The 13,853-nt window shown below is 34.4% G+C and overlaps 1 protein-coding gene across 1 annotated transcript in view; it reads left to right on the forward strand.

The window, feature by feature from the left end:
• The window catches only part of MACC1 (MET transcriptional regulator MACC1), a 68,613-nt gene extending 55,035 nt beyond the window's left edge, over positions 1-13,578 (forward strand). The window contains exons 4-5 of the mRNA XM_076006380.1: positions 62-250; positions 12,442-13,578. Of these exons, the coding sequence (XP_075862495.1) occupies positions 62-250; positions 12,442-12,654 (402 nt within the window). The 3' untranslated portion in view covers positions 12,655-13,578. The remainder of the gene's footprint in view (positions 1-61; positions 251-12,441) is intronic.
• The last annotated feature ends 275 nt before the right edge of the window (positions 13,579-13,853 follow it).

Raw genomic sequence — 13,853 nt, forward strand, 5'->3', positions numbered from 1 at the left:
GATTTATAGGAAAAAGCTCAAATTAATTGCTTTTAATTATGACATGTAATTGTTGCTTCAGGCTCTGCTGAAGATGGATTGCCAAGGATTAGTAATACATCTCATCCAAGAGGCTGCTATTCTGACTTCGGCTGTCAAGCTTGGAAAAGGCTGGAGGGAACTAGCTGAAAAGTTAGTACGACTCACAAAGCAACAAATAGAGGCATATGAAATTCCTCACCGAGGAAAAGCTGGGGATGTTGCTGTTGAGGTATGAATTTTGTTTGTCTAATCCAATAGTGAAAAGTTGCAGACTAAGTAAAACAAATGTAATCAAGCCTGTACCACATTCATGGATTAATTTTGGAAGTGTCCAAGATTATCTACTGAAATCATTGCTCCAGTAACCTGTTGATGCTGTCTGAAATATACACACATCACTCTTTTTTTTTAATTTCAGCATATTATGGGGGTACAAATTTAAGATTTCAAATAATGCCCTTAAAGGAGGGGGCGGGTATATACATACATAATGAGTGAGATGTGCACTGTCTGGGGGATGGTCACACTTGAAACTCAGACTTGTTGGGGGAGGGGGGACAAGGGCATTATTTGAAACCTTAAAATTTGGACCCTCACACATCACTCTTAAAAGACATTGAAAACCTGTGAAATATTGATGTTTCTCCTGTTGGATTTCATATTAACATGGCCTTTGATCAAATGAATTGATCAAATTGGGTCAGTAAGTAGGAAGAGCTATAGGAACGTGAGGCATAGAGCAGGTAAATTGTGAAAGGAAGAGATAAGATCAAGTCAGAATAAGGGAAAGTGACAATATTTATCAGCCTCAGGTACAAACTTAGTCATTTGTGATAAATAATGCTTGGTGACAAGAAGCATTAAGAGAGTGGATGTGTGGGGCCACTGGTAATGAGAGATAAATATCTAAGAGCTTCATATCTCCTTTACAATTCTTCATACAATAACTATACACATCAAATGCAGAATAACAGTGCTTAGAACAAAGTGAATATTTACCATGCAAATATTTTTTTATTAATAATATTAAAATAAATGTATGCAGTTAGGCACAACTTAGATAAAATATTTTCTACGGATTCCCATAAAGAAATGTGAGTCAATTTTTATTATTGAAATAAAAATATTCCAGTGATGAGGACATATAAAATGGTCTGTATCTTTCTCTCACGTGAATGTAAGCATTTTGAAGATATTTAAGTTTTGGAAAATATTCTCTCTCCTGTTGGATGATGACTTGGTGAGAGCAGAAGCTATGCTTTTTCACTTCATTGTTGGGCATAGAGCTGGGTATTAATTTTTGGAGAAAATTTTCTTACTCTGAAGAGACTACTCCAGCTGGGTGAGCAGGACAAAGCAATCATTGCAAGAAGAGTAAAGAGTCAGTCTGGCTTCTGGGTTCCCAGAGCCCGGCTCTCCAGCAAAGACTCCTCGGAAAACAAGACTCATTAGCCAGAAGCAGCTAGGAACTGAGGATAATATATTTCCTCCACCTAGACTATATTTATCTCCATGAACTTAGAAGGGTGTTACATCCTATCAATGAGCATCCCATGCAGTACACAAAATGGACTCAAGTGTTTACTAAATGAGCTGAAAGACAAGAAACCCTTAAGAAGGAAAAAAAAAAACAATATTATGAGGAATATACTTTTCTTAATATGATATTTCTGTTAACTGATTAAAATTTGTCTAATTGAAAGTTGGAATTTTTTTTTCTTAATAAGCCTCTGTTTTTGAACGAGTTTTGTTGAGAATTATTTATCAGAGAGTTATTTATTCTGTCAGCCCCCTCAAGCATCTGGCTTCTCTCTAATTGTGGTGTTTATAGTTTGTCTTCCTCCAAATCTTGATGGAGGCCAGCAAACCACCTACTTTTCCATTATTTACTTTTGCACAGCTCCAATCATAAATGACTAAGCCTTTGCCTGAGGCTCATACACACTCAGAGGCAGAAAGGAAAGTCCCTAGGTATCTTTTTATGGGCGATAGTTCTACTAGTTGTGATTAATGCTAACAGTCATCACTCTGATCCATGTTATAAAATATTTTTAAAAAATTCATGGTTTGTTGGCCTAAGGCCATTCTCAATAACCTACAGGAATCTTTACCTGTGAGACCACTTAACTAATGAGTAAATATATGCTAATTTCCATCCCCCTAAAATAGCTCTCTATAAGTTCTTTTGTCTCTTTAGAAGGAGCTGATTCTTAAATATGATCACTTTACAAGGCAAGCAATTAATTTCAAAACATACTGATATTAGTTTCAAGTATGGTGCGCAGAGGGAGGGAAGTGCATTGGGTCATGGAGATAACAATGTCTAACAGTTCCTGTGCTGCTTTTGTTTCTTTTGTCTCATTTCCTCAGAGGGCACAGGTGCCAAAAATTGTCCTCTCTGTGTGCCAACGCCTACAGTCAGGCTCTTTCACTCACTTTCTCACCAATTCAACTTCTTTCTCTTCTCTTGTCCTAATTTTATTGTGTCTAACAGACCGTTATCTGTACTTATTCTGTGCCAGGGACTATTTTTGGAATATCACAAAAAATAACTGATTTAATCCCTTTAACAAAAACTTGTGGGACAGATACTAATGTTATGTAAGATATGCAGAGGATAAGGAACTTGCTTAAAGGTACAGCACTAGAAACTCCTGGAACCAAGTTTAGAGCACAGACCTTTGGCTTTGGGATCCATGCCCTTTAACCTTTATACTCCACCCTGCCACCCACCACTGTCTAATATGGCAGCCAAGGCACAGAGCCAGGAGATGTGGTCAGGGCTAGCTAGGATCTATCCTCTTTTCAAGTATCATGCTATGATACTGCCAAAATTTGCCCCAACATCTTTATCAACCCTCAAGTTGATGAAAGGATGAAGCATATTAATATATTTGTCAGATTTTTTTTTTTGAACACTTTAACCATTTCTTACTCTTTTCTAAGGAGAAGAAAAAGCCTCTCTTTGGAGGTTTCTGGGAATGTCACTTTTTAAATCAATCATCTCCTCGAGTTAAATTTTAATAAATGTTACTCAACTTTTTAAATGACTTTGTAATTTCTGCATAAAAACAAAACTATGAAGCTTGGATTATGATTGTAAGTCAAATACGTTTTTTAGAGGATTTCTTTTGAAAAAAATACGCTTGTGCTATACAAAGATGTTAACTATTGCCAAGGTTTTTCTGTGACAGTTAGTGATAATTCTTTGGAGTTTTTCTGAAGATATTTAGAACTTTAATTTTATAAAAAATCAATAAAATATTAGAAAAATAGCCCCTTCCCCCCCCCCCCAAAAAAAAGGGTGGATTTTATAAGGGGAGGTTCTGGGAATTCAAGGAGAAGATAAAAATTCATGGGCCTAAATTGGATGATCTTCACATAGCATTCTAGGGATTATTACTATATATGACAATAACTTCCCTACCACTCTCTCAGTGGCCCCTTGTCTGACAACATAGATCATGCTCTTTCTGTCTTATTCAATAAAGACCCTTATTCACCAAGGACACTAAAAGTTCTCTTCCTTTTTAAAATTACCTTTGCCCACTGGGCTCTCCCTCAACCACAGGCACCAATAGGCCTGTTGAAGATGATTTGTTACCTGACCTGCCAGAATGGGCCACTCTCCCAGTGGAAGTCCAATGAAGTCAACATTCTTAATGGTCATATTTTTCCACTAAGAACCTCTTTACCTGTAGAGAGTCATAACCAACAAGGTGTATTTTAAGTTTTTTTTTTTTTTTTTGTAGTCACCATTTAATCAATGAAAAATGCAAAGCTAATTCTCTTTTGTATTTTCTAGCCATAGTCTTTTCCTTCTCATTTTCTGACTGGTAGTTAGAGTGTTCCAGGCACTTTATTCTAGGTTTTGATTAAAGTGATTCTCAAACAGCTAGTTTAATTTATTTTGTATAAGTGGATGAAAGATTCTGCATGGAATTCTTCCCACTTGTTTAGTATCTTTCTTCTGTATCTTTGCTTTTAGTATTTAATTCATATATATACTGAACACATGTTTATCAGTTCTTAGCAGTGATTTGGGAGCTATTTTATAAAGAAACACACACAAACAGAATTAAAGATATAATTTATTTCTCTTTAAAGCCAAGTTTTATTTTAGCCTAGGAATCAGGATAAACTTAATATCCAAATTGTTACAATGTTTCAAGGAAGCACATGATTAGATGAGAATGATAGTAGTTATCACTTATTGAGTGTTTACTGAATGCTGATTAATCATTAAGAGGATTTTATTTATAATATCTCACTTATTTCAACAAACTTTGTGAGGAGGACAATATAACCATCTACTTTTTATAGATATGCAAACTGAAGGTGAACGCATTTGTGTCGTTTATCTAGCATTACATGGTTATGAAGTGACCAGACTTGGGTTTGAATCCAATTTGTTTTACAAAAAATCCTAACCACTGTGCTGTACTGATGTTAAGCCTTAAAAATTAACTTATTTTAAAAAAGATCAAATTGGTCAGTATCAATAAGGGACATATCCTTCAGGATGGATAGCCTTTGAACAATTGGAGAGGACTAGAAATGGATGCTAGTACTTCTAAATACCAATAAGTTCTAGAGCCCACTTAGAAGATGTGATCTGTAGGGGAGAGTTCATCTTAACAATTATTGGGAGATGTGATCAGTTGTATATGTTGGGATCAAAGAATGGCTACCAGAGCATAGATGTTAAGATTCTTGGCTGAATTTCTTTTCCACTTCTAATGTCTATTAGCCCTAAAACTTTGGACAAATATTTTGATTTCTAGGAATCTATTTTTTTTTTTTTTTTTGTAAAGTGAGGAGAATAATGCTATCTTACTCCTTGAAGGTTTGGAAGATCAAATGAGATAATATATTTGAAATACTTGGGACAATGCTTTGCATATTGTAATCACTAAATGCATATTATTTCTTATTTTGGTGAAGAGGAAGTAGAAATAGGTGAATGCAGCAACTGTGTAACATTGAATGATTTTGGAAAAGGGAATAAAATAGAGTGATTTTTTAGTAATATGGTTGAGAGTTACTATAGAAGGAATGTAGATAATGAAAAAGTCAGCAATAATTTCAAGGTTATGAGCTTAACAACATTTAAAAATTTCCTTGGAAAGTCTCTCTTGCAAAAGGTATAAGGAATGTCCTTGGACTGTTTTGATTATCTAGCTTATGTGGAAACTCTTGGATTCTTCTTACAGAGATATTGAATTATCTTATTCTATATCTGGGCCTGGTTTAGTTCTAGCCTTGGCACTTAATTCTTTGGTTTGCAGGGACAAATGCATTTACAATTTCTTAAAGAGGGGATAAGTATTATATGGAAAATCATTTACCAGTGGTAAAATATATAGAATGATATTTCAAATCATAGTTGTTTGAATTAGAATGGCATACTGATACTATTTTGATTACCATAGTCTATTTGGTACAATTCTACATTTGTTGCTACAACCTTTAATTTTAAAGATATTCTACTTTTGAAATGGCAGAAGAACATAAACGAAGCACAGTGAAATTCCTGGGATAACACATTGTATTTCTATGGTCTTTGATTTAATTATACATTATATGTCTCATTATAGCACTGAAATCAAAGAAAAAAATTACATTAGGTTAAATATAAAGATACTTTAAAATGGATTTAGAGATGATGATAATTGATTTTGATTTTAGGTTTTATTTTATTAAGATTTATTATTAGGAAGCATAAAAAATATGAAATTTTAGAAAACCAAAGTCTAACTAGGTATAAGAACTAGGTATTTAGAACTAAATCAACATTAGAACTGCTTAATAATGAAACAAATTTATGGCAATAATTTTAGTGAAATGGTCTTGGATTTATAGGTAGGCAATCTGGATTCTTTTCCTAGATACTTGATGGTGATTTTGTTACTTAACTTCAAACTCAACCACAATTAGCATTAACTGAGAACCTAGTATATGCCAGAAACCTTTACATCCATTTCTTTGAATGTCAATGCTCTTATGCCATTGTGTACGCTTTCTTTTCCATTTGCCAGAAGAGGAAAGTAAGGAAGGCATCAGAGAAAGTGTATAGCTTATGTAAGATCCTGGAGCTAGAAAGTTAAGAATCAAAATTTAAACCCAAGATGTGTACCTCTAAATCCAGAGATTTTGCTACTATATTTTCCCTCATTTGCTTTAATGTTTACATTAAAAATGATTAGAGAGCCCATTATCTTTAAATATTGACTTTCAGCTGTCATTACTAATGTGTGTTTGTGGTGGGGGCAAACTGGGAGGCGATGATGAAGAGAAAAATCCTTCTGCCTAGGAATTGGTAAGAATGTCTTGACTAGGCAGGTTTTTTATGATGTTAGACTGTCATGAGCAGATGTACTCAAGGAATGGGTCCTCAACCTTCTTCTGGTTCATGGTTAACCCCTTGAAGTTCCAAGTGGTTATTCTCACACCAAATTTAGCCGGTTGTCCCCAAACAGGGTTTTTCAAGAGAGTATTAGGCCAAGTTTTAACCAAGCAGCATCTCTCTTGTAAAGAAATAGGGATCCCAAAACTTAGCTGGCTGTCCCCAAACAGGCTTTTTCAAGAGAATCTTAGGTTAAGTTTCAACCAAGCAGCATCTCTCTTGTGAGGAAATAGGATCCCTTCTCTTCTGAAGATAACAGCAATCTTAACTTCAATGATATTTATGTACCTACTAATTGCAGGTGGTGTACAGTTTACCTGGATATTGTAAATGATGCAGTGAAGATAGAGCACATGTGATAATCATTAATAAGGCAAACTTGCCTAATACTTCTTCAGCTAATGGTACTTAAAATGAAATGTAGCTCCTATAATTTTATGAAGAAAGTAGGTGGATTATTAATCCTTTAATGTGGCAAAATGTAATTATCCAAAAGTAGTTAAAACCAATTACATTCTTATGCTATTCCTATTTTATGGGCTAAAAAAAGATATACAGTGCTATGCTAAAATCTGAATTGCTTTTGTTCATAGTGCATTTTATTATCTAGTGCATTATCTAATGAGTCTTATAGGTTTCCGGGAATAAGCACACTAAACTTGGAAAACTATATTTTTTTGTCTCTATTCCTTACATTTCTTTTAGCATCTTATTTATTACTTTTTCATTACTTCATTACTGTTTAGAGAGGATAATCTAAACAAAAGACACACTCCTTTACACAAATGCTGGGATTTGGAAAACTGCCCAATGGGGTAGATTAAATACTTAACTGATGCTGTTGCCCTTTATATAAACAGATCAAAACCATAGATGAGAAATTAACAACTGTACTTTTATCAGCCTCATGCTTCCTATTCAAAGATGTATCTATAACATCACAAGATTATCATTAAAAAATCTAAGAAGAGAGGTGTAAGAATGCAGCCTATGTAGCGAATATTTGTGGTAGAAATGACACAGCTGAGAGAATTTGTTTTGCGGTTAAGAATAATTCAACAAAAACAAACCTTCAGGAGCATGCTTTCCTTTTGATTTGAGACATAAGTGCAGAGTTTCTGCATATCTTCTCCTAATCATAACATTGAGCCAGAGAGGAAGAACTATTTTTAAAACACGGAATAGATACAAGATAATACAAACCTGGAAGGGATCTCGGTAGTCCATAACTCCTTCCCAGCTTTCGGAGGACTTATCTAGGTCAGCCCAGAAAGAAAATTATTTATTCTACCCATTTTATTCCTTCAAACATTTCCAGAGAAGATGATTCTACTGTCTTTGTAATTTACTACAAAATGTAGAATTTTTGTGACCTTACTGGGTATGTATTTTCAGGCATAATTTCATAGAGTTTACTGTTAATGAATGTATGCAAGTTACCACTTGTGTCTTTGCCGTGGTTAACATATATTAACTTTATAAGAAAACTAGAATGAAATAAAATAACAAAAAATGCTGAAGAAATGAGTGCATTTGAGGGCTTAAATCCAATATCATGTATCTTTCACAAAAGATAAAAAGACAACTGATTAGACTATTTATTGCATTGATAAAAGCTGGACTGTTATCAGGTTTTCTCAAGGCAAAGCCCAATATAGAAAAAGTTATATTTACTACACCTGGTAGAGATTTGCTTATTAAAGTAAAACATAGTTCTAAAAACTTAATATTTTTTATCAGTGTATCAAGTACATAACTATTGACATATGTTTTTGTTCTCATGTCTTCTCAATTTCTCATGATACTTATCCCTCTAATTATGTGCCCCAACTCCATAATGATTTTAACATCCTTTTATGTTTATGTTTCTGCTAAAGAGGTTAACCTTTCTTTTTGGATATTTTATGTATGCTTTCTCTTTGATCCTCATTAACCCTAAATTCTCTATCTGCCAAAGTTAGGATTCAAATAAAAAAATCCTCTCCATTGTAGAACATTAATTTTTACTTACTTTACTTTTACTCTTTACTTTAAAAGAAAAAAAGATTTTTCTTTTAAAAATACTTCTGTTTTCTACTGCTGCCTATTCTGGATCTGACTCTCTTCCTTTGACACTTAAATTCCAAACGTGATCAATGTTCTGTCTTCATTTCTTTGATACCTGTTCATACCTGTAGTACGCCCTCCACTACTCTCTTGTAACTGACTTCTCCAAGTTACTAGAGGCCTGATAATGGCCCCAATACTGGCTTTTCTAAGTTTTTCTTCATATTTCTACTTGATGTTAGAGGTAGTGGGGGAGATAACAGAAAAGGGAAGTCTTCAGTGGCATGCTGGCAAATGTTTAACAACCAGTTCTGTAAGTGGGAAAACCCTAATTTATAGCTTTTGCTAAATTCCATGCTATAAATACTCCCAGCACGGATGATTTTAACTTACCACTGTGATGTCTCTGAACAAGGAGGTGGGAAGATTTATGAACAATTGGTTTTGGGGAGCTTGTGTGAGCTGGCTCTAGTAAGCCACTGACTTGTCATTTTGGGATGTGGTTAGTCCTTGGCTTTTGCTGTATGAAGCACCCACTTCATTTTCTATTGCTCTAACTCCAGGTTCTTCCTATCCTTTATTTGCTTTTATTTCTTAATTAGTTGCCACAAATTGTAGACTTAGTTGAGGCTTAAATTTTGTATGCCCTTTATTCTTTTCCTTGGCATTTCTGTCTACTTTCATGCTTTTTACCCTCAGTGTGGCATGAGTTATGCTAAACCCTTGTCCCCTTGAGGTCATCTCCCCATTTCAACTACTTATCCAACACCCCCTAATCCTTAATTTCATGTACAGTATGGCTAAAACCAGGCTCATTATCTTGCCCCCACCAAAAAAGCACCCACTTTCTTCCATATCCCATTAAAAAGTATTAAATGAAAACTATATGCCAGATACTTCATGAAGTGCTTTGGGCATAAGACTTGGGATATATTACCTATATCTTATAGATTTTAAAAAATCAAAGCTCAGATAACTCAGTTAACTTGCTCAAATTGACCCATTAAAGAGACAATGGAACTCAGATGGACCATAAGATTTGGACACCAAGACCCATCTTTTTTTTCTGTTATAACGTCATGCCTCTCAGTCAATGGAACAATCATTTTCTTTTTCATCATAATGATTTAAGACATGCAAGCAATTTTTGAGCTTTTCATAATTGTTATTAATTATCAAGTCCTGTCTATTTACCCATTTGGCCAGTGTTTGTGCAAGTTCCTATCTCTTTTCTATGCTAAAGCAAGAGCCGTGCTATTTTCATCATTTTACACCTTGTTATTCCAAAATTCCTTGTAGTGGTAGGCACTCACTGAATCTTGATTCAATAAGTAAAATAATCAATGAACAATGATATATTTTGAACATTTGCAATGTATTTTAGTTATAATAGTGTTTTACTATCATCTGTGTTGAGAACCACCGATGATTTTATATATGGAAGATCAAGTTTTGTACCAAAGAAATATTCAGGCTTAATTTGCTTATAATGAGGAACAAAAATTGGATGCAAAATGTGCTTACATTTTAGTACAGATAATGAAGTTTCCCAGTGCCCTAATGTTTTTGGCCCAAAGTTATTATACCCATTTCTAGCCAGATTATGGTTTAGACTCCAGGGAATCTCAAATGAGTTTAGGGCAATATTCCTCCTTGCATTACAGTCTACTTCAGGGGACTCTTGGGAAGTTTCTTTACACCTTCAAACATCTTAATTAGGGTCTAGTACTCAGCAATCTATCCAAATTTCTCTGAATTGTAGGAACTGGCTCTACTGTTCTGCGATCAGTACAAATTGCCAAATTGAGGGAGTTATGTGGCACTCTGCGTGAGTTTGTGAGTAGATACATCATTGGACCTTTTCTGAATGTGTAGTTTCTAATTTCCGCATCACCTGGGTGTATTTCCTTCCCTCAGCAGCACTGAAAACTTGCTCTGTGAGTGAGTGTGCCTCAGGGCTTTTCTATACATAGCAATTCACAGTGCTGCAGCATAATAGATGATGCAGGGCTTTTCTACCCAGGAAAGCAAGTGGAACCATTTTGGCTGCTTCTGTCTATAAAGGTACCTAAATCTGCAGAGTAGTGAACAATCTAAAAATTACCCATTTGCAATTCTTAAGACATATCTGTTTTCTGCAATACTTTATGCTAACCTCCTATGCCATCCCTCTGTTACTGAAATGCTATCAGTTGCTATCTGTCATAAAGTATCTCCAAATACAGCTCTTACGAGATTCAGTCATTAAGGCACTTAGAACAGTTTTAGAAGCCTTTAGTTGAAACACCATTGTTTTAAACAATACATGATAAATTGAAAAATCTGCCAACTAGTTGAGCATCAGGGATTTTTAAGTGAATGCAACATAGAATTTAGGTCCCAGAGCTTTTAGAGATAGTTAGGATATATCCACTACAGAATAATCTATTTGTTTAGTGCTTCCTAGTATCTGAGCAGTGACAGCAAAGATTAAGTCTGACAAAAAAGTTTATTATTATGACTCAACTCATCTTCCATTGCTGAGCTACTAATGGCAACCTGTATTTTGGGAGGTTTGGTTTCAATGTAATTTTTCAGAAATACAGATGAAGGGATACCTTATTTACATCCTATCAGTGATAGAAGATAAAATTCTTTATGAATCTGATTGGTAAAGGTAAAGCTTATATAAAAAAATTGAGATGATTTTTGTTTCTGCATCATATACTTCAATACAGTATAACTTTGATAATTATCTTTCATTCTCTGTCTTGTAGGATTGAGTTTTGTCAAGAGAGGTGAGGATATGGGTGTTTATGGCTGTTCAGGAATGCCAATTTAGATAAATAACATAAAATTATTCTTTGAGCCTTTTATATGGATTGAATCAAACATAATAGAACTCCTTATTTAGGAGTTTTTACCTTCAACTGTGGACTATATGGGGATATTGGAGGAAGGTGAAAAATTATATCCGAAGGCCCTACTTCATGTGATATTACTGTTAAGGGAGACTCTATTTTAAAAGAACAATTCTGCATAATATTTAGCTCAGAATCTGTGTTCCTACATTTTGCAAGTGATAGAATCTCAACTGAATTAGTTTAGTGAACCCAAAAAAGAAGTGAGTAATAAAGTTTATATTCCAAATATTCCAATTATATGTGCATGTTTCATTTTGTTGTTTTCTTAGAGAAAATTCATTTTAAGCTCTGTGTGTGTGTGTGTGTGTGTGTGTGTGTGTGTGTGTGTTTCCTACAATCTGTCTTATTTGGTCTGCCTTTGTCTTTATTCTCACTGAGCCTGGTTGCCTTGGTTACCATTACATACACCCTAGTATATGAAGTTTGCCTTTGACGTACATTTCTATGGAAACAATGACAGCATTGGTATGGGTAGGTGCTTAGGGAAAGCAAAATGAAGTAGCATTAAATATTGATCTTTCTTTGGGTCACAAAATACATCATTAAAGTAATATCTTAAATTGGAGAACTATATTTTTACTTTCATTTTGATTTGATTATGAAGCTCCATTTTTGCTTATGTGTAGACTTGCTTGAGTGTTAAATACACTGTATAGCTCCTTAGTGTGATATGTGGTGTCATAAAACTCACAACAGATACATATAACAATAAAAGTTTGTACCTAAAAAGTCTCTCAGAGAGTGAAAAGTTCATCTCAATAACATTTGTTTTCATCAAAAAATGTGCAAAGAATTTTATATTTACATCAAGGAAAAGAGTAACGTAAAGATGATAGATAAAAATAAAGGCTCTAGATGTAGTTATTTTAAAAATCTCTAGCTTTGAAAACATAGGGATATAACAAGGAAAAAAACATCTTTTCTGTGACATGAGATAAGTCTATGCATAATTGATACTCCATTTTCTTTTAAGTCTTAAGAGGCCTTGTTTTGTTTTTTTTTTAAATCTATTCTCTTTCTTTTCTACTTCCACACTATGCCAGTCTAATTTTTTTTTCTTTATAGATGATGTGGAAACCTGCCTATGATTTTCTCTATACCTGGAGTGCTCACTATGGAAATAGCTACAGAGACATATTACAAGACCTTCAATCAGCTTTGGACAGAATGAAAAACCCTGTGACCAAACAGTGGCGAGACTTAACTGGAGCTTTAATACTAATAAATTCATTAGAGGTTTTGAGAGCAACTGCATTCTCCACTTCTGAGGAAGTATAGAAATGAAGGGCACATTTTTTAAGTGGAGAAAAATGGTAAGGGGAGAATGAGGAGTGGGGGTATGTGTGTGTGTGTAAGAAAGAATCTCAGAAAAGTATCATACTCAAAAGTATCATCTCAGAAAAGTATCATTATTTTCTCCATGTTTTAAAATCTACCTTTTTTTCTGATGAAAGAACAGCCTAGAGGTATCCAAGGATGAGTTTTATCATCAAACATGTATTTCTGTGTATGTTTCACATGCAAGCATTAGGCTGCTTCGTTCTTGAGAAGGGAAAGAAAAGCTCTCTTTCTTTTAATTTCCTTGAGTTAAAACAAATGACTATTAGAATAATTACATCACACAGATACCTGGATAATCTAGAGGCTTTCAACATGAATGAATGGAGTTTGACCAGGAAGCAAAGGAGAGAGGAGAGAGGAGACACAAACATAGACTCTGGGGCCAGTCCTGGGGCTGCATGCTTTCTATACCTGATCTCTTTGAGATCTCTTTTATTCCTCAACCAACATTTATCTCCATTTTTCATGTGGAGAAACCAAGGACTGTAGAGAATGTGCGAGGCTATATAGCCTGTGTGAAATAGGTTTACTATTTGAAAAACCTGTTTCTATTTCTTTAAAAATAAATCATACTACATAGCAGATTATTAAAAATGCATATTTCTCTTATTTGTTGATGTTGACTGATGCTTGGCAATTTCTCATGAAGTATACATTGTTTTCTTAAATTAACTTCTGGAAGAATGGACAAAACAATATACTATTAAATTGTAACTTCAAAAAAAAATAAAGATGTATATTAAAACTTACAGGGAAATGGTAGTTATTCCATTTTAATTGAAGATTACTCCTCTTTTTCACCATCTCTTAAAAGATTGCCAGGAGGAAAAGAGGACTTATCAGAAATCTGTTGCCTGCATACATGGACCTTGTGTTTTCATTAGCTTCCTTCAGCATCTTAGGACCTATGTCATCCTGCCTAATTTGGACTTCTTCTGCAGGATCATAATGCAAAGCAGTTCTTTAGCTCCAGGAATTTTTAATAACAAGAGTTATTAAAAACAACAATCATCACGAAAAACCTGATTTGTCACTGTTGAGTGCAGCTATCTTAGCCACTAAAAATGGTGATATTCTCTGTGTGTGCAAGCTCATGCAACCGTGTGTGTGTGTGTGTGTGTGTGTGTGTTTACCAG

Source organism: Microcebus murinus, chromosome 9, assembly GCF_040939455.1.
Source record: "Microcebus murinus isolate Inina chromosome 9, M.murinus_Inina_mat1.0, whole genome shotgun sequence".
Taxonomy (NCBI): Eukaryota; Metazoa; Chordata; class Mammalia; order Primates; family Cheirogaleidae; genus Microcebus; species Microcebus murinus.